Here is a 20592-nt window from a genome sequence, read left to right as displayed (position 1 = left end):
ATTATTATTAATATCTATGCAAGAGGGGTTAGTGTGGGCTTGTCCTCCAGTACGCCCCTCGTGCTTGAAGCGTTTCTTAGGCAGTGCCCCCAATATTGTTAAATCATTGTAGCAGGCAACGTCAATGTCACTTTCAAGCCTTTAGACTGGGATGATCTCGGCTCCACGCATGAGCAAGATCAGATGTGGTGTGTTTCATCCTTACACATCCCTCCCAACAATAGGTGGTCGCAAGTAGCTGTGAAGTTAAAAGCCTTGACTTTGGAATTTGTGCTTAGAGCAATTAATAGCAGAACTAAATCAGATGCTAAGGGCTGTCACACTTATAACAAAACTAACCATACAAACAGAATTGATTATTGCTTAGTTGATTTGGGATTGTGGCCTCTGGTCGTTGATATGATAGTTATTGAGAGGCTAGAGAGTGACCATAATCCACTCTCTGTCCAAATGCTTGCTGTATGTAATCAATCGTCTGTGCCTAGCATTCACACTATACCGCTAACGGACATTACCATGACCAACGACAAAAGACATTTGAAGTGGCATCGAATAGTAGCCAGACCTGATATTTTAAGTTCTGTCAACACTGTTTTGAGGTCTTGGTTGGCACAATTAGAGGCAGGCTCCACAACTAATAATGTGCAATTGATAAAATGTCATGTTCTTTGTTTTGAACGTATTGCGGCCTATCTCATGGTAGGTGGTAACATTGGTGGCAAAAGCCCCAAAGGGAAACCTCTTTGGTACAATAAGGACTGCTAGGCCTTAAACAAACAACTGGTCAAAGCTATCAAAACGAAGGATATAGCCTCTATTCAAATAGCCAGAAAGCCTTACAAGGCTGTGATCTGTAAAGCCAAGCACATGCAGGATGAGAAATGGTGGGATGCACTGAATGAAGCTGCATCTGATAAGGATTGTGTAAGATTTTGGTCCTTGGCCGTGCGAGGCGCTAATAATGGTGTGTTGCACGTGGAGACTAATATTGCTCCACCAGAGTGGGCTAACCATGTTAGTCAACTATACTCTAACGATTGTTCTAGTGTGGTGCATGAGCAGAACTGGGCTGTTCCTGCCATTATTGATCAACTACCCAACTCTCCAACTTTACATTTGTTCACTCTTTCTGATGTTGTGCATTGATTAGGCACCTTCAAGCGTGGTAGGGCATCTGCCCAGGACGGCGTCCCAGCAGACTTATTTTTGACTGATATAAATGTCTAGTCCAGATACATCCTTATTTTATCAAATGCAATAGAGCTGGGAGCACCAATCCCTGATTCGTGGAAGGGTTCCGTTGTTGTACTCATCCATAAAAAGGGCGATAGATCCTTGCCCTGTAACTATAGACCTATAAGCTTATGAGACTGTGTGCAACAAAATTCCTGCACTGTGTTTTGGAGAAGATCCATGATTGGATATCTGAACGTGACATTCTCAGCCCAATGCTAGCCGGGTTTCACATCCAAATTTCCATCATTGACCAAGTTTTTAGATTACTGCTTCTATATTGGAAAACGGTCTTAAATGACAAAGGAAATCTTTATGTTGCTTTCGTGGATTTAAAATCTGTGTTTGATTTAGTGCCCCGCAATAAGCTGTGGGAAGTTCTTTTTGACTTGGCAATGCCTCCCCACCTCCTTTCCTTACTAGTAAGCCTCCATGAGGACACCTATGCACGCGTCAGGTGGGGTGATCAGGGGCAGCTTACTGACAAAATACCGGTACAAAGGGGAGTATGACAGGGATGTGTCCTTGCTCTAACTTTATTTTCATTGTTTATCAATGATATTGTCCCCTTCTTAGCTATGGTGGAGGCTGGTGCCCCATGTATAGGGGCATGTAAAGTTCCTGTATTGTTGTTTGCAGACGATACTCTCCTAATATCAAAGACCCCTAGTGATCTACAGCAATCCCTAAATCGATTTGAGGAGTTCTGTCTCTCTCGGGACTGGAGATCAAAATATCCAAAACTAAACTGATGACGTTTAACCCCCATAGATCATTTAAAGGGAAAGTATTTCTTCGAGGTGTACCGCTTGAAAAGGTGAAATCTTTTGGTTACCTTGCTATAACAATATCTGAGAACTTGTCTTGGAAATCCCACATCACCAACGTGACACTGAAGCAAAAACAGTACATTGGGGTTCTAGTCAGGGACCTTGTGTCTCATATACTAAACCGATCTGCCCGGCACTTCAGATCTATGAGACCAAGGCTGTTAGTTTGACTCTATATGGTGCAGAGCTATGGGGCTATGCTAAAGCTCAAGAAATATCTATAGTTGAAAATACCTTTTTAAGGAAACATGTTTCTCTACCATTGAGTACCCCATTGTTTCCTCTTCTTAAGGATCTGGGTATCAAGGGAATAAGCCGTAAAGCTCGCTTACGTCCTCTCCTGTACTGGAGACAGCTCTGGACTACACTGGGGCTTGCCGCAAATACTGAAGCACTCCAGTTTGTAGTTGAAACTGATTGCTCTCTTAGTGTCCCCTGGCTTAGATATGTTAAGGCTTCACTGTATTTGCTTGATTGGTGCGAGCTTTGGGATCACCCAACTACTGCTGTCTTTCCCCGAAGCTTGACTTTAAAAACAAGTATTGGAGGATGGTAGAGTCTGAGGAGTTGCATGTAGCAATTCATTCCAAGCTGTCTCATGCTTTTGCTGATCTGAAGGATATGCGCAGCTACGAGGCATTTTGGGACATAATCTCGACTGCTAAGGACATCAAGCTGTACTTTCAGTTTAGTGTAGAAACAGTACCATTAAGATCATTCACAAGTAGTTGGTCATCTGACGGAACTACTGTCTGTCCAACTTGTAACACCCCTATTGAAAATTTGCCCCATGTATTTTTTGTTTGTCCCGCTTATGTAATCTCTCGAAGGAAGTGGCTTGCACCTGCTTGCAGGTTTCTGGGCATCTGTAGGACTGCTATAGCTCTACGAATTCTTAAATCAGACACCAATCAAGTTTTGGTTACTGATGTCGCAAAATAGCTTGGAGCTATGTGGACCAGTAGAGCAAAGATGTTATCTTCTTTTATGGGAAATTTCCTCGTATGTATAGCTTTACGTAATTGCAGGTTGCTCTTCCGATAATGGATGTGGTTCAGCACATGTTCGTGAAATGAATTGTTAATTAGTGTGTGTACTCATAATACTACTGTGCTGGTGTGTATCTTATTGGGGGGGGTATGGGATATCGTTTTTAGCTGCTGTAGCTGCTGCCACAAAATTTGACCTTCTGTTTAAGCTTAAAAAGGGCGCTGATGCAGATGGTGGCTACATGACAACTGTATCCCTTCCATTGCTTTTGGGTCACATAAGCTGTGTACTGACTATGTTGGATTCTTGGCCTAAAATCGTGAAATCTTGCAATCGACTTTGTAAATTATCTGGGAAAGTGTTGCTGCTTCTTCACTTAGTACTGTATCTGGCGTTGATTGCTGAAAAAGCTATTGCATTTTTGCCCCGATTTATAGCTTTTAATATTTTTATGTATATGGTGCCAGAGTACTCTGTGTGCAAACCTTATGTTTTAAGTCTTGGGCCCAGTGGTATTTATTATTGTATCGATTTTAACTTATTTTTATGTATACGAAATGTGGTGTTTTTTTGTCTATGTTTTGTGCTTTTATGGTACTAGTTACAGAAATAAAGCTTATTTGAAATGCAAAACCACCTTTGTGAGGGAAGTAACGCCAATATCCCACACCAGGATGCCTTTTGCTCTTGCAGACAAAGTGGAGACGGGGTCAAGGAAGGAGGGAAAACTCACCCCCAAACTTGTTTTACTGTGGGTGTGTAGCTCTCTGGCCACTGGCAGTCAAACCTCTAGGATGGGGTACCAAGCTCCTGATAACCGAGAAAGGGTTGTGCCATCTTGAAAGTGGCAAGAATGTGGCATTCTGGGATAGGTAGATGCCACACATCACAGGAACTTCGTCACGGGGTGGGGGGGGGGATCTAGTAGGCCATTGGCTAGTAATCATGTGGTCCACTCATGGCACTTTCCTGGGATAAATATGGCACCGTGGCATCCTGACCCTCAAATCATGCTGGAATCAGAGAGAAGACCAAAGGACTGTCTAGTACCTCTTGGACCTGCACAAAGAGTGGTTGCACCGTTGATAGAACTGCACCTGCTGCACTTTCGGCTATCAAAGTTTGGACTGTGCCTACAGCTCCTGGCTCTGGGAAAAGTTGATTCCCAGCCCCAACCTACAACAGTGACTCCAGGGATCAGTCGGCCAATCTCCTGGAACCACCTCCAGGGACACAAGAGCTTAAGAAGCCCAAACCGACAAGTTGGTAGCCACAGCAGAAGTATTGCCCCTATCAGTGGCCATGCACCGAAGAGGATAAATTTGAGGTAGCCAAAGGTTGTAGCTGAGTCTGCCTGACCCGGGAGTGCTATCCAAGTCTGAATTTGTCACACCTAGGGGACACTAGCCCCCACCTAAAGATTTCGCCCCAACCCTGGTGCTAACCAATAGCCCAGCATCGACTGGCCTGCTACTGCAACGAAGAGGCCTTTGATGGATCCCGATTCCCTGTGACCAAGTTCACTTCACTTCCCCCATGGACCAAGGAGCAAGCACAAAGACACCCCTGTCGACTGCACCACAACCAGAGCATCCTTTGTCTGCATCATCAGGACCACTTAGTTGATGTCTATGGCAGTCGTCCTGCAAAGTTTGAATCTTTATTTAAAAAACGCTACAGTGGCCAGGTAAGGTCCAAAGTGTTTCCTTTGGCTCCCTAGACTACTATCCCACCTGAACTGATCACCCAAACCGGGGTGGAGTAGCCAAACTAACAGTTTCCAACTTTTCAAAAGTTTCTAAAGTTTTTGTTGACCAATGCGTGTTTGTGGTTGCATTTAAAAGTGATAATATCTTTTAAAATATGTATCTCCGGGACCCTCTGGTGGATTTTGTTCAACAAAGTCTCTAAAACATCATAAAAATAGAATCTATTTTTATAAATTGGTGTCTTTCTTCTGTGTGTTGTGACATTATTTGTTGTTTGGTGCTGTTAAATACTTTACCTATAGTTCCTCTGTTAAGCCTTACTGCTTATAGCCACAGTCACCCAGGGTTGAGCTTGAGGTTAAGTAAACGAGCCTGACTGGACCCATTGCGATATTTGTGCACAGCCATACCAGATAATACACCCAAATCTTAACGTTCATTAATCGACATTCATCTGAAATCATGTACAAAAGCTCTACTAAACAAAGAAATACCAGATGGGTGAGACTTGTATCCAGTCACATAAAAGTGAACCAAAGCTGCTGGGATATTATTTCCTGAGCCCCTTTAAAAGACAACAAAGAATAAACTAGAATTACAACTAACTTTTCCTCATCCATCTTGATATATCAATTAATAGCCATAAAGAGTAAAGAGTTGAATAGAATAGTAAGCTCGTCCACAAACAGCAATATGCTAGAAGTCCCGAGGATTGAAGCAGAGGTATTATTAAAAACAAAGTTCTATAAGGAGGCCAGGCTCATATGTGCATCTGGTCTATAATCCAAATCCAAGCATTGTCAGTAAATGTGTGAAAGGACCTCCAGGTTGCATTCTTGAAAAGGACAGCAGAGCTCATTAAAACCAAAGATCCAGCCTTTTCATTTCCATGTGCCTTTCGTTCCCCAAGCAGATGCCTATAAACCAGGACTATGTAGCGATTGCTTGTGTAATTATCGTTTTGCTGAGATCGTATAGTTCTTGAAGTTAGCCGGCAAGGAGATAGTTTGCTAAAAATGTAAGCCTGACACAAAGTCTGAAGGAAAGCCCTTGGTACATTGGACATGGTGCACTGCGTGTGGCAGTTTCTGAGAACCTCTCTAAATTAAAAAAAAAAAAAAACAATTTTTAAAACAAATACAATTACTAAACGTTTCTTTACAAGCACTCAATACTGCATAAGCCCTAACACTCAAAGGGACTACTTTGTGTGTGCATGACATTTTGTCTTTTTGCTTCGTGGGATGCTATCATTCATACAGAAGGAAACCAAAGGTTGAAGAGGGCTGCTCTGTGCTGTATGCTACAGAGAGGAGAGGCAAAATAGAAAATGACACTACAAGAGATCAATGGATGGAGAAGGCTGGCTGACCGCCGTAATAATTAGCAGCAGTATATATCCATTAAACAAACACAATTGAAGTATAGTTATGGCTTAGTAATTTCAAACCCAGACTACATTGATTTTCACCAGCTAAGACATGCAACACACAACAGAGCTCATGGCGTCTGCCATGTTTTGAAGCTTGGTAGTCAGCTTGTTTTTCCTGTGTCATTATTAAAGTAATCTATTAAGCACAAGGGTGGCAAGATTTATGGTGTAAGTTGTGTAACATAAGTGACGTATTTCAGGGTTTGCATTCACTTGCCAAACAGCCACTGAAGCAGCCAACCTCAGATCGGTGCAGCCTTAGGCCATGCGCGCAGGGTGTTGGCCACATGGCCTGACCTCCAGACAGACCTACAGCACCCGCCAGTGCATTCCGCCCAGTTCTTTTCTCAACCAGTCTTCTTTTTCTTGTGGGTGAAAATTCCAGTTTTATTGAACAAAAGGTGCTCGTTTAATGGACACAAAATGGCTGCATCATGATTTTGATAAAAGTCACAATTCTATGGAAACAAACATTACACCGCCCCTCTAACACCTTCCTGGATAAGGCATCTGGGCCACGCCCGTTGTTTGCTTTTTTTATGTCCGCATCGTGACAAACGCAATTTTGTACAATATTGCAATTTTTAAAAGGACACAAAAAACTTGATACCCTCCACCTGCCAATCACATTTGTCAAAAAACAAAAACAAATGTGATTGTCCGAAATCACAATTTTGAAAATTGCAAATTTAAATAGGCAAGATATACAAAAGTTGTAACTCATTCAGTTCCACTGGCACCTTTATTCAATCGTTTAAACCTTAAAAACTACAGAACGTATTTACACCATACCTACAAAAGCACACTTTCTGTTTAAAGTTTTACTTGCTAAGTTTGGTGCAAAGACACTCACTTTTTTGCAACAACTGCGAGCTCAAATTCACATTAAAGCTAAAACGGGAAAACAAATATTTTTACATGCTTCTGCAACTTTTTTTCCCTGCATGAAACTGCTCACAATTGGGCATGCCTGAACATAGCTGCCTACTTTAAGCAAGTGTCAAATCTGGTGCAGATACGATCATGGGATTCAAAGTTATAGGCAAGTCAAAAAATACAGTTCCAATGGAAAATGCAACTCACTCACAACTACAAAGTGGCAACAGTCACTCTGTATTACAGTTTTAGTAACATTAAAAGTCTTGGCTAAAACTACACTTAAACATATGAATAATAAGCAAAGACTGCACTCACCACCAGGGAACATGATGAGGGCTTTCTGGATTAGATGGGCAGCTTTGTCACCTGCATCAGCGAGTTCAGCTTCTGTCATATCTTCCTGACTCATCAAGAAGTATGCAAGTGGAACCGAGAAGGCAAAGTTAGGGAGCTGAGACAAATTGCGGTGACTCTAGGGTAGAGAAACAAAAAAAGAAATGCATTACCAAACAGACTGGAAATGCATGCCTTTCTCTACAATATTCTCATACCATGCATCAGCCCTCTTCGGTGCAGGTCAACTGACGAGCATGGACGTTTCCTAAAGTTATTTTTTTCAACAATCCAATGTTTACCAATAATTTGCTTCAAAGCAGGTATTTGCTTTGGTAAGTTCCCCAGCACATTACTTACAGGCTCAGGCTAGTTGCCACACTTTCTGTCTTTAGATAAAAACCAATGAACCAAGTAGAAATGATGGAAGACAAGGGCTCTGCTCCTATCACAATGTACGTATAATCGCCATTCTCCGGTCCATAGATTTAGTCATTCGATTCCACACTTGCTGAACCTGTTACTCTTCTAAAGCTTTTCCCAGGTGGTAGGGCATTACTCACATAGAGTCCATATTACAATGCACTGATTTCACGTTACACTTTACAAGTTCTTAATGCTCTGTCCTGTGATTGCTGCTTTTATATGATAGGTAACTTACTCCTTTTCATGTTTTTTTATATTGGTTTGTTCTAGGAATACTAGATCCATTACTCCTGTTCATGCTCTCACATGTCCTACTCCTTCTCTCATTCTCTGACCATTATCTAATGAGAAGAGGAGCTGGATGCGGATGGCAGACTTCACCACGTGTCATTTCTGAGATGGACAGCATCATCCACCCTGAGCCATGCCACAATAACTGCTCTTTTGGGAGTCCCTCGCTGCTCTTGCTGGTGCCTCAAACATGCACTGCATGGGAATTTGGGTGATTCTAAAGTTATTCATCTTGCAACAACAGTGTGTGTCGACATTTCTCTGCTGCTCTTTAAATGCAAGGCAGTCAATCTCCACCTCATCTTTCATCCAAGTCTGGTGGGACGCAACCCCCAACACTCTTACTGATAGGTCTCAGGTGCTTATATACCATACTCCACTTCACGAGTGGTTTCTGAAGGCAGATGCGGCCTAGTTACTAGAAGTAACAATCATTATGGAAGACAATGCCAGATCTTTGTGGCTAGGACAAAGAATTCGTTCTGTTCTTTATATATCAGTCCAAAACACGCCTGGTGTGGGTGAGCATGAAGAAATAGCCATTAGGGGTAGCTGTCTGGTATGCCAGACCTTAGTATGATGGCTAGATACCACAGAACATCCTAAATCAAATAGCTTTTACAGGTAAGAGTTCAAGAGATTTCCTAGCAAGAAATACATCAGCACTTTTGAAGACCAAACACTAGCCTGATTGCATGATTTTAGGTAGTATGGCGCCTACTGCAGTCTTGAGTACAACATACTCCCACAGTCCAATCCAGAATTTATCGCTTGACTTACCATAATGGTTGTGTGTTCACACAAGATGAGGTTGTAATTATTTCAATTTTGTGTGACTGGTAGAAACATTTAGTACAGGTAGAATACGATGTCTCAATCACTAAGCAGCAACGAATTGACTGACATCCACGATTAATTAAACTGAGGCTAACAAGTCAAATTTCGGGCACTTCTGGAACTTCAGGTAAATCAAAGAATCCTCCATGTGGAACTGACAAAGAAACTGGAGATAACTTATTTTTATTTAGGTATGTTAATATAGAACTTCAGCACTTTAGAGAACCCTAATATTAAAGCACGAGCATTCTAAATACGAGGCGCTCTAAAAGAAAAGGGAAAACATTACAAACCATGTACATATCTGTTTGTGGCATGTAGTGCTGTGCATACTCCTGTCATCTAGTGTTGGGTGCAAACATGTGCAACTTGCTTTTCTTCAAAGAAGTCTGAGTCACAAGGTCTAGTGACTCCATCCATTGCTGGTAATGTGCATGGGTGATGGTTTTATTGTTAGATTTTTTTTTTTCCTGCCGTCGGGATCAGATGTGTTCTCACTGAGCTATGTGTCGATGTATAGGGTAATGTTGCTGGGCCTGTTCGGCTCCTCTAGACTTGCTGGTGTAACCTTCATTGAATTTTCTCTTCATCTAAAAGCGCCATGCACCCTAGTTTGGTTCCACTACCAAGAATTCTCTGCCCCCTGTTTGGGTCTTTGGCCCTCGGGACTCTTCCTCTCAGTTCAACATCTGAGAAATTTCCGAAACTGCCTGAATTGTCACATCAAGTATCCACAGACAAGCCTCCATCAGATGTGTAACATCTATCTGTCCCCTGAGCACTGCGAGGCCTCCTGTACTGCTTGACTCGCATTCCATAACAACAACATCTTGCGCTACCATTGAACTCAGCACCTTGCATTCATTTCCATGGTACATTAACAGAGTGACAACACTCCAGATCTCTTCAGCAAACAGAACTTTGAAGCTGAGCAGCAAATAGGGACATCTGCAGCAGAGGGGCAGGTCCTTGCTAGAAGTGAGCTCTGATCTCCAAGCCGAGGTGGATGAGTTGCCACCTCCATAGCATCATCCACTGTAGCTGTAAGACTACCCACCCCCTCTCGGCACCAAACAGAGGCCGAGCATCACCCTAGAGTTGAGCTTACAGTCCAGAGCCAATCAGGAACCTCCGGTTTGCACTGCCAGAAGGTCGTAGGCGGCACCATGACCATGCTTTTGACCCGGCACCCACCCATCTCCTGAACATTCAGCTCCATCTGCCCTTTTGGCACTGGTTGTGAAGACACCCTCAAAGCCATCTTCCGACATGAAATCCTCTGAGCTGAAATAAATCTTGGTACCACCTACTCAAAGACCATCTTCTGCACTGAAAAGCTTGGTGCCCAAAGAGCTATCCTTCTCTGCCTCCAAAGATCAAGATCAGGCCACTCTCTAACACTTTCAGGATCAACTTGACAACCGGCCACAGCAGATTATTATCCACCCACAGACTGGTCGGACCCTTGCTCAGCCTCCTCCAAAAGCCTAAGACCCTGCACTTCCCAAGAGGAAGCTGATCTCTTAGGAGGCCTCCAACCCACCAACGGAGCCAGCGACTAAGAATACATAGCGTTGGGACAGAAGCACCAGTCCACCACCGCCTCTACCTCATCTAACTCCACCATGCCTTTCCCCTACTCCTCCTTTGGCTCTTTCTCCACCACTTCCTGACTCCTTGTCTCACTGTTCACAAGGTAAACCACACTGGGTTTGAAGGAGACAGTCCAGGATGTCCTCAGGGTCCTTATAAGACGCCTTTAAGTCCACACCCTTGAGACGAACCAAGGGACAATTAAGATGTCGGTCTACCCAGGGATCATGATCCCAACCTTTTCCCTGCAAAGCCTTCCCACTACCATGAGGTCTTCCATAGGGCGGCCACATACCATAAGGTCGGGATGCATAAGCTACTGGAGAATAATGATTCTTGCTGGGGAAGCTCTCTCCACAGCATGCATATCTACAGCTACAACACTGCCACAAGCATACTTTTATGATGATTTAGGTACTGTCAGCTCTGGCTTCAGGACTTCAGAGATCACTGCTGAAGTCACGATGGATGAAAGACAGTCTAAAACAGGACACTTTTATGTGAGACACCATTTTGCAATCCAAAGGTAATCTGGATCACACAGTATATTAAAAGATGCATATATCAGGCATTAGATAATAGGATTCATTACACATGCAAACTGGGGGGGGGGGGGGGGAGTGGCCATGCTTGGATCAATACTGGATATTATTTCACATTACATTTCAGATATTGAATGATAATGAAAAAACAAACTATTTCTAGCTCAAAAGTAAAAGTGTTGTAAGAAAGGTCACGCTTAAGTATATTAATGCGGATCTCATGTTTCTGAAGGATACCTTCTCATCCATCAAAACAGACAAGCTGTTTGTATCGAAGATTTTTTTTTCTTAAGGAACTCATTAAGTTAACGAAAGAAGACAAAAATGATTTACTAATGGAGTGCAACAAGCTGGTTCAGTAATAGATAAGACTAGTTTAAAGAAATCACAGGAGATATTTTGCTACAACAGTCTTTGTACCTGAATGCATTCTTTAGCCGGAATGTGGTTGTTTACAGAAAATTGTATGTTTCAATAGGAGAGAATATCTCCCAAAGGGATACAGATATGCTATTTTCTTACTTTCCCACTTCTAAACTGAGGTGTGCCACATTAACTGGCATATGGTCTCCTAGTTAAGCGCCAACTCTGGGAGAGAGGCTGGGAACACAAACTCCCATGCTATCATCAATGACTTTCAAAATGTCTACAATCCATTCCCCCTTCATTTCCCGTTAACAAAACAGAGAATGATGAGAGATATGCATCCCCAATCTTATATGAACTTGCTGTTTTATTTTTTATTCAGTTACAAATTGCTTTTTAGATTTAGCTTTTATCTCACAACACTCTTGGGCCCATATTTATACTTTTTTAGAGCAACATTTGCGTAATTTTTTACACAAAAGTGGCACAAACTTGCAAAATACAATTGTATTTTGCAAGTTTGCTCCGTTGTAGCGTCAGACAGCAGCCCAAATGCGGCGCTATAAAAGTATAAATATGGGCCTTAGTCTTCTGTATCCATATCAAATCTTTTTGTTTTTTTAATTGAAAATTATTTCCACAACCAGTGCTGACTCAAGTTGATTAAATTGAGTTACCACCATTCCTGTGGAAAAGCTTACATTACTGCTGAACCTTTGGGGGCAAATCTCATCAGCCCTTGCCCTAACACAAGACTTTTGGGACAAGCATCTTTATATTTATTAGTATGTCAAAGTTAAGGCAATATTCCATTGGATTTCATGTTTCCTAAAATGCCTGCACTATTTGAATTTCCAGCATAGACCTTGGATCCACTCTGTAGTGCTTATCTGGGAGCTCTTAAAGCTATGGCAACATGTAAAAATATGTCTTTCTTCTAGAAATGGCATTTCTTGTGAAACTGTCTTTGATGAAACTGCAAAGTTCATTGACCAAATAAAATTTACTCTGTATACAAAACAGTATAACCATAAAAGATACAACAGAGATAAAAACAAGGAAAAAAAATTAGAAAAAAGGAAAAAACAAAACAAAATCACAACAATACAGATATAAGTTTATAATTTGTAATGCAGGCACTAAACCCACAACTGTCTTATTTCACCACTAATTGTCTAAAGTGAACTGCTGAAGAAATACATTTAAAGATCATTAGACAGATGCACCCTGTAGAAGCTGTAGATAAAATAAGACTGGCCAGCATTGCCTAGTATTTAAAAACTTCAGCATAGGCAATAAAAGCTGTTTCCTCCGGATATCAAAGAGTTTACAAAAAAAAAATGTATATATGTATAACAGAGAATGTGTAGTATTCGAGTCACATGGGCAGGGCTCTAGAGGATAATCATGAAAAATACAGCTGGTGAAGGCTACCAGAAGGTGTGCAATGCCAGATCTGAACCTCATCAATTAAAAGCGCTGAGTGTGTGACAATGGAAACAAAAGATATGGCTCCAAAGTGTTGGTAGTGACCAAAGGGAGATAACTTGCCAATTTTGTTTCCCTATTTCTTTAGCTCACCTAGTCTGTTCTCTCGTGGCAAAGAAATCTTTCCTTAGTTAGTTTTTTTTTTTCAGAAATGCTAAGCAGTAGCAAGGGATTGTGATAGCAATCCTCTCTCCCCAACAGGGTAAGCTGCTAGTTGACATAGCAGAACCAATTAAATTTGGAAGCCATATCTGAAAACTTCAAATAGTTGATTATGGATTGGTTGAGCAAAGTTTCTTGCTTAACCCAAATTACTCTCCACAGCATCAAAGGGGCTAATTTAACATGGTCCTCTAACAGGACTTGCCCCAATTCAGAGAGACATGAAGTAATAGGGAAGCTTTTAGGGACTAAGAGAAGCTTTCTTAAAAAGATGTTTTCTGCCACTTGCAAATTTAGAGGTTTCACAATAACCCCATACTGCTGGACCACATGTTACCACTGAGAGGAATTGAGCAAGACAGATGTTCACCAAAGCACCCAGCAGTTTCCCGTCCTCGCTCAAATCTTAATCGCCTGCACCTAACCAAATGAGTCAAATAACTATTTTGAGCAAAGGGGATGCCTAGTTACATAAAAGTAGTAACATTTAATACTTTTTTCCTTATTAAGATATCAGGAGTTAAGCACTTTGGATGAAGACCCAATAGCCATAACATGGAAGATGTTAGTCTTTAGACCCAAACCATTCATAAACAGAAAAAGCCATTTAAATATATATTTTTTTTTAACTTACACCCCTTCTGAATATTAAAACGCAATCGTCAGCGTAAAACAGAGCGGGTAGTTTCCTATGGCCAACTCTTGGTGGGTCGGCCTTCACTATATCAAGATGTTTTTTCAAAATCATTGATATAAAGACAGAATAAAAATGGGGCCATTCCGCAGTCTTGTCTAACGCTACATTTTATGTCAAAAACACAATGAACTTGGGCCAAATCGAAACCCAAATTAAGCATGATCGACCACAACCTTTGGCTGTCCACCCAATCAAAGGCCGCTGATAGATCCATGAAGCCCAGATGGATAGTCCTGCTAAAATGAACTAGGACCAAATCGAAACCCAAATCAAGCATGATCGACCACAACCTTTCCCTGTCCACCCAATCAAAGGCCGCTGATAGATCCATGAAGCCCAGATGGATAGTCCCGCTAAAATGAACTAGGGCCAAATCGAAACCCAAATCAAGCATGATCGACCACAACCTTTCCCTGTCCACCCAATCAAAGGCCGCTGATAGATCCATGAAGCCCAGATGGATAGTCCCCCTACTACCTGCCTTGTACTTAGAAATTAGAAGTTGAAGATTTAGGCACTGTTCAACAGTCGAGAGACATTGTCTGAACCCATAATGAACATCTGAGAAACACCCTTGCTCGATATCCACAACTCTAGTCTATCAAGAAGGATTCTCCCCATTAATTTGCATGTCGTATCTATCAAAGAGATCGGGTGATAGCAACATGGGTCCGATCTAATGCCCTTTTTAAAGATGGGCATTATAATTGCACTACACCCGATTTCGGGAGACTATCCCTGGCCACATATCTCAAAAATTTTTTTTATCATGGGGGGCTCAGAGGTTAATGTTATCTATAAAAAGATCAACCTGAACCCCATCTGGGCCAGGGGCCTTATTTCTCCTAGTCCAGTTCAGAGCAGAGGTCACCTCCTCAAAAGTAGGTGGATCTAATAGCAATTTATCAGTATTAACCATAAAAGTGTCCATGACAGAAGGACTAGCCACTTACTCATTACTATGATATAAGGTTGAAAAACAAGCAACCCAACTTTGTGGGAGAATGTTAGCATCAGTGAGGGTGTTATGGCCATCTTTAAAGAAAGGATCATTTGCACTTTTCCAAAACAGATGAGGGCCCTTGCGAACGCTTGTTCTATGGAGTTTATCCCAGGCTTCTTTTATAATATCCTTTTCCCTCTGTAATATGGGCTGTTTATATTTGTGTCTAAAAAGCGCCACCATCCCTCTGTCCTGGGGAACCTGCTTCAATGCACCCATAAGTTTTTTATGGGCCCTGGAGCAGTTATTATATTTAAAAAGAAAAAAATCACAGCTTGTCTTTGGTTTCAGCTACTTTCCCTTTCACTGTCAAAAGACCACTAAGCAATTGAAAAACCACATGAAAAGCATTTTAAATCACCCTGGGGGAAGGGCACCATCAAGGCAAATTAATACTTGATCCCCCAAGTTCTATCAGTAATTCCTTGTGAACAGCAGCAGAATCAACCGCTTCCCACTTCCGAGTTAAACCCTGGTACATTTTTGAAAACTAGACACCCAGTGGTATCCAGGGTGGGGTGACTTGCGTGGGTCTCATCAGTTGTTTTTTTTTTACCCAGAATCCCTTGCAAACCTCAAACTTTGACTAAACAAACACATTTTCCTCACATTCCTGTAATGCAAAGTTCTGGAATCTGGGGAAAGCCAAACATTTCCTTCCACCCACATTCTCCCAAGTCTCCCAATAATAATGGTACCTCACTTGTGAGGGCTGGCCTAGTGACAGGAAACGGCCCAAAACACAACATGTATACAGTGCATTTTTCCACTGAAAACTGACCCTCTTTTTCTGATGTGGGTAGCTCTAGATTTTGGATCCTAGCTCAGCAGGCACCTAGGGAAACCTAGCCACCATGTACATTGTTGAAAACTAGGCACCTAGGGGACTCCAGGATGGGGTGACTTGCGTGGATCCCATTAGTCTTCCTTACCCACAAAGCCCTGCAAGCCTCAAATGTTTCCTGAAATCACACATTTTCCATATATTTCTGTGATGGAAACTTCCAAAATCTGCAGGAATCCACAAAATTTCTACTGCCCAGCCTAGCCCATCTGTTCCAATAAAAACGCTGCCCGCTTGTGTGGTTGGGCCTAGTGCTGTGACAGGAACGGATAAAAACAAGGACAATGGGAACACTTGTGTGGAGACTCCCATTGACCTTGGTTAGATCTGTTCCTGATGCTGGCACTAGGCCCAGCCACAAAAGTAGGGCAGGGTTTTTAATCGGCAGACATGGGGCAATGCTGGGTGGTAGGAATTCTGTGTATTCCTGCAGATTCCAGAAGTTTCCATCACCGAAATGTAGGGAAAATGTGTGACTTCAGGCAAAGTAGGGGGTTTGCAGGGCATTGTTGGCAAGAAAATAGTGTGGAGTGCATGTGAAGCACACCACCCTGGACTACCCCAGATGTCTAGTTTTCAGAAGTGTCTGGGCCTGCTAAGTATTTCCAGACTGCAGCCTACCCAAGCCCAAAGAAGTGCAGCAGTTCACCACTGCAATTGGTACGATATATGGAGTTAGTCAAGCTCTCCTGGCCAAAATATAAAATCAACACCCAAAAGAATCAAATGTCCTCTTGCTTGCAATTGGGATGAGATGCATTAGTCTACTGGGGAGGTGGAGGGGGGGGTTCAAAAAGTCTTGCGCCCTATTTATTTTGGGTGGGGGCATGGCCCTCTTTTATATAATAAACAACAATCCCTGGTGTCTAGTGGGCTTCCACCCCCCCCCCAAGCCCCCAGGAAAGGGGGGAGAGGCAGATCGTGTGTAATTAGGCTCATCTGCTCCCGGGGGGGGGGGGGGGGGGGGGGGTATGCCCATTTTTAACTGCCCTCAGCCCCAGACAATTATTCCCCCAAAAATATTGGGGGAGCCCAAGGGGCCGTTCACCCTCCCTGGTGGCTGGATCTCTGCTTGGGAATCACCCTCCTGCGCCAATCGGCTATTTTCACTTTCATTTTTATTGAAATTACAACACCTGCATTTGCAGGTATGAACGCAGGGCCAGTTACTGCCAGTAATCAAAAAGGGCAGTTTATAGAAGTAACCAAGGGGGACTTCACCCCTCCTGATGGAAACCTGACCCAAGAGAAGTGTTTCAACAGTGAACCCACAATCAACTTCTGTGCAAAGTTTACAACTATACAGTGCCTCCCATTGTTTTTTGGTTGAGGACCGACCCAATGCATCCGCTCCATACTGATGATAGTATTCAAAAAGAAAGTCATAGCTATAAAGATCAGAGTTAATGGTAAACCATTGGACCACCCTGTTTCTCAACTGGTCATGGGCCTCCTCCTGGCCTTGGGTAAGTGCTGGAACCTTTTTCAAAACCACTACCACTAGGGTAGCTTCAGGAGGAAGATGGAGTACTCCAGATGTATTACAGCAATGCTGCCCATGTCCTTTGTTTGTAAGTTGAATGCCGGATTTACTGGTTCCCCAAACATTCATACAGGATGCATTTGGAGTAGGAGGCAAGGACTCTATTGCATTAAAAGTAGATTGCGGTGCCATTGCTCATGTGCTTGTTATGTGTGCAGGAGATATTTCTCTGTTGACAGGTATCACCCTTTGTCCTTGCATTTATATCCACCGTAGGAAGAGCATTGTTCACTACCCCTGCACTGCCCGATCAGGACATGGTATAAGCCATTCTAATGCGGCCAGGATAATGACTCCAAGAAGTCAAAGTCTTTTGTGTACTGTCAATACTGTTGAAGGTAAATAATAATACGGCAAAACCCTTCAAGAGAGCTGCCTCAAAACTAGCTGTCATAGTGGCTACAGAAGGGAATTACCCACATGCACAACCTTGGGCAACTCCAAGTCAGTCACATTTTTAACAGCAGCCGGTTTCCCAAGAGTTGCCATTTTCCTAGACTGCATCACTTCAAGCAGTTTGTACACTAATAGTATTGACATCCAGATCACCTTGGTACACACATGGATTAACATCAACAAAAGTAGATTCATTCTTAAGAGGCTAAAATGGGAGCTTCAGATGGCTCCATTACACCAGAACACTGAGCCGACTGTAATCCTTTTTCTTGGCACCTAGTCTTTCCTCAACCACGTCAATTTTATTATCAATAACACCCATTGCATTGGTGAGAAAGCTAGTTATAGTAGCAGATAAGGGGCGCTCCTTTTAACAGACATAACATGCTTTCTCTTAACCATCATGGCTTGCCTTCGTCCAGTAGCAAAATCTGCGCTATTTCAATCAGGCTAGTGTGGTGCTCAGAGGGGTGGTGCAGCCCAGGCTCGGACCGTCGAGGATAGGCACAGACAGGCTATGCCCAGGCATGGCCTGCATTGTCCCGCACAGCAAGGAACGATGATGTGATTTGTATTATCGCTTGGGCTGCACAGATGAGCAGGATAGCCAGGGACTGTCTCAAGGGGCCCTGGCAATGAGGTTCTTTGTAGTCTTAAGGCACCCGGCACAGACGCTGAAACTCCCACGCAGCGGGGAGTGATGATGTGCTTTATAGCGCTTGGGCTGCACAGGTGAGCAGGACAGCCAGGGACCGCCTACATGGGGCCCTGGGAATGTTGGTCTTTGTAGTCTTAAGGCACCCAGCACAGACGATGAAACTCCCCAAAAGTTCATTAAATGATTGGTGCATCCCTTTTTTTCAACACTATTGGAAGCCCACCAGATTATGGTCTCTTAGACATGTTAAACACATTAGAAAAGGCTCTAAACAAGATATCAGTGAAGAATTCTACATAGAAAGGGAAAAAGGGCAGAAAAATATATGGTAGAAAACATGAAATTCATAGATATTTTTCCACTCAGTGCATTTTATTTTGGTGGGGCAAGCTGAATATGTTCAAACTTCATGTGCGGAGTTTGAACCTTTAAAACCGCCAGAAGTGTTAACTTTCCCAGTGTTAGATAAATGGTGATATGCATCATGTGGAGTATCGTATTTTGGCATTAAATGTTCTAGGGGTAAAAAAAGACAGGAAGCGCTTCCTTAGAAACGGACACCTTTACCTGGTGGAGCTTTTGTGAGTGTTAATTCGATTAATGCTCAGCTCCATATGTCCACTTCAAGTCAATTACCAACAATGCTTAATGGAAGAGCCAGTCATAATTTAAAACAAGCATTTGCAATGCAATGGGTCTTTCATTTCTCCGAGTTAGAGCTATAAAAGAGCATGATCGCGCTGCTACAGTTCACTCGTAGTGAAACCTATCGCCAAAAGTGCAATTATCTACGTAACCGGCAAAAGTGCAACTAACTATGTAACAGGGTTGATGTCATGCAAAGCGCTCGACTTCTGCCAAGCGAGATCGTGCTGTGAAAAAAGTCCACAAACTGGACGGAAAACAGCAAGCCTCGTATGTTTTCAGTACTTGGTCGCTGCGCTCGAGGAGGGCTAACCACCTGAAAAGGCATGACATATGCATGCCTTCCACTAATGAAAGCAAGCAGATTTTAAAAGGCAAGCCCACAAACCAATGAAAGACACTGACGTGACATAGACGGGGCTCCAAGCCCTTTTCTAACTACTAGAGCATCTCGCAAGCGATATGCATGCGCAAGTGCAGGCTTGACCCTATTACTAAAATTTTCTTTGAGACGACAGAGGTGTAATCCTGATATTATAGGCACCACCTTTAAACTAATATACCAATGATTATGAGGTCTTTATCACTCCACGAGTTCTGAAGAGGCCCATATTTTTACAGGCCGAAACGCATCGACCTTATTATAAGGAGGTTGCCATATAAAAATTAATGATTTATAGACTCTGTATACAGGTTACATCCCTCCGTTAATAAGTGCCTTGGGAAAGTAGGATTATTGTATGTAACCACATTTGCAACCATCTCTCCTCCATGTGGATTATAGCTTTAATACACTTCCAACCACAGTTTAAGTTCTTTGTGTAGATCGATGAAGATATATTAAATAATGTGTATTGGTGTAAACAAATTGCTTTAAATAATATGTTGTGAATACTTGTACATAACTTTGTGTAGAGGACCTTCCGTTTTCAAGTTTATTCAACACAGTGTGTTATTGCCCACCAATAAATGTTAAAAGTTTGCTGTAATTAATATACACTACCAATGTTCAATTGAGAAGTTCATTGTCAGTAAGTGATCAGATGTATCTATCACTACTAATTACAAATTTTTTTATTCTGCATATACAGCAGCTAAATAGGGCAGAACCAAATCCAAGTTATACATCACCTAATGGCCCAATATTACAGAACCAGCTGATCCAACAGAACACAAGCGGGCTACTCTGATAAAGTGGCAAGGAAAGCAAAGGCAACCTAAAAACAGAGGAAGGTAAAGGGTCACATTCCAGGGCCCACACTTCCAAAAATCACAAAAAAAAAAAGCGCAGAGAAAAGTACAAAAACACAAGCACCACCTCCAGATATGATGAACACCATAAAGAGTCCCTCACCGTAACTGTGGAAGATGGCAACAATCCTTCTCCTTCACATCATCCTAGCCCATCTTTAATCATAGGAAACAAAAACGACTCAGCAAAGGTAACAAAGAGTTAAAGGAGAAGGAAAGCTCATAAAAGGAACCCACCCAATGGTCAGGAAAAATATATGATACCAGAAACTGAGCCACCCAGCAGAGGAAGAAGTGGAATCACTACATATAGACTGAGCCTGCACGACTCAACTAACCAAACAGAGCAATAAGAAGATACACATCTTGCAAGAGCAATCCAAAAAAGGTTCCCTGTGTGATGACAGAAACTGTGTAGTAGGATGCACGTAATCCAAAATGGCA

The 20592-nt window shown here is 42.4% G+C and overlaps 1 protein-coding gene across 1 annotated transcript in view; it reads right to left on the bottom strand.

The window, feature by feature from the left end:
* TCF25 (transcription factor 25) overlaps positions 1–20592 on the bottom strand; it is a 444525-nt gene that overhangs the window by 206192 nt on the left and 217741 nt on the right. The window contains exon 12 of the mRNA XM_069216958.1: positions 7389–7545. Coding sequence (XP_069073059.1) covers positions 7389–7545 — 157 coding nt within the window. The remainder of the gene's footprint in view (positions 1–7388; positions 7546–20592) is intronic.

The sequence above is a fragment of the Pleurodeles waltl genome, chromosome 12, assembly GCF_031143425.1.
Source record: "Pleurodeles waltl isolate 20211129_DDA chromosome 12, aPleWal1.hap1.20221129, whole genome shotgun sequence".
In the NCBI taxonomy this organism is placed as follows: Eukaryota; Metazoa; Chordata; class Amphibia; order Caudata; family Salamandridae; genus Pleurodeles; species Pleurodeles waltl.
The sequence above is the reverse complement of the archived record's forward strand: the minus strand, read 5'-3'. Positions and strand labels throughout refer to the sequence as shown.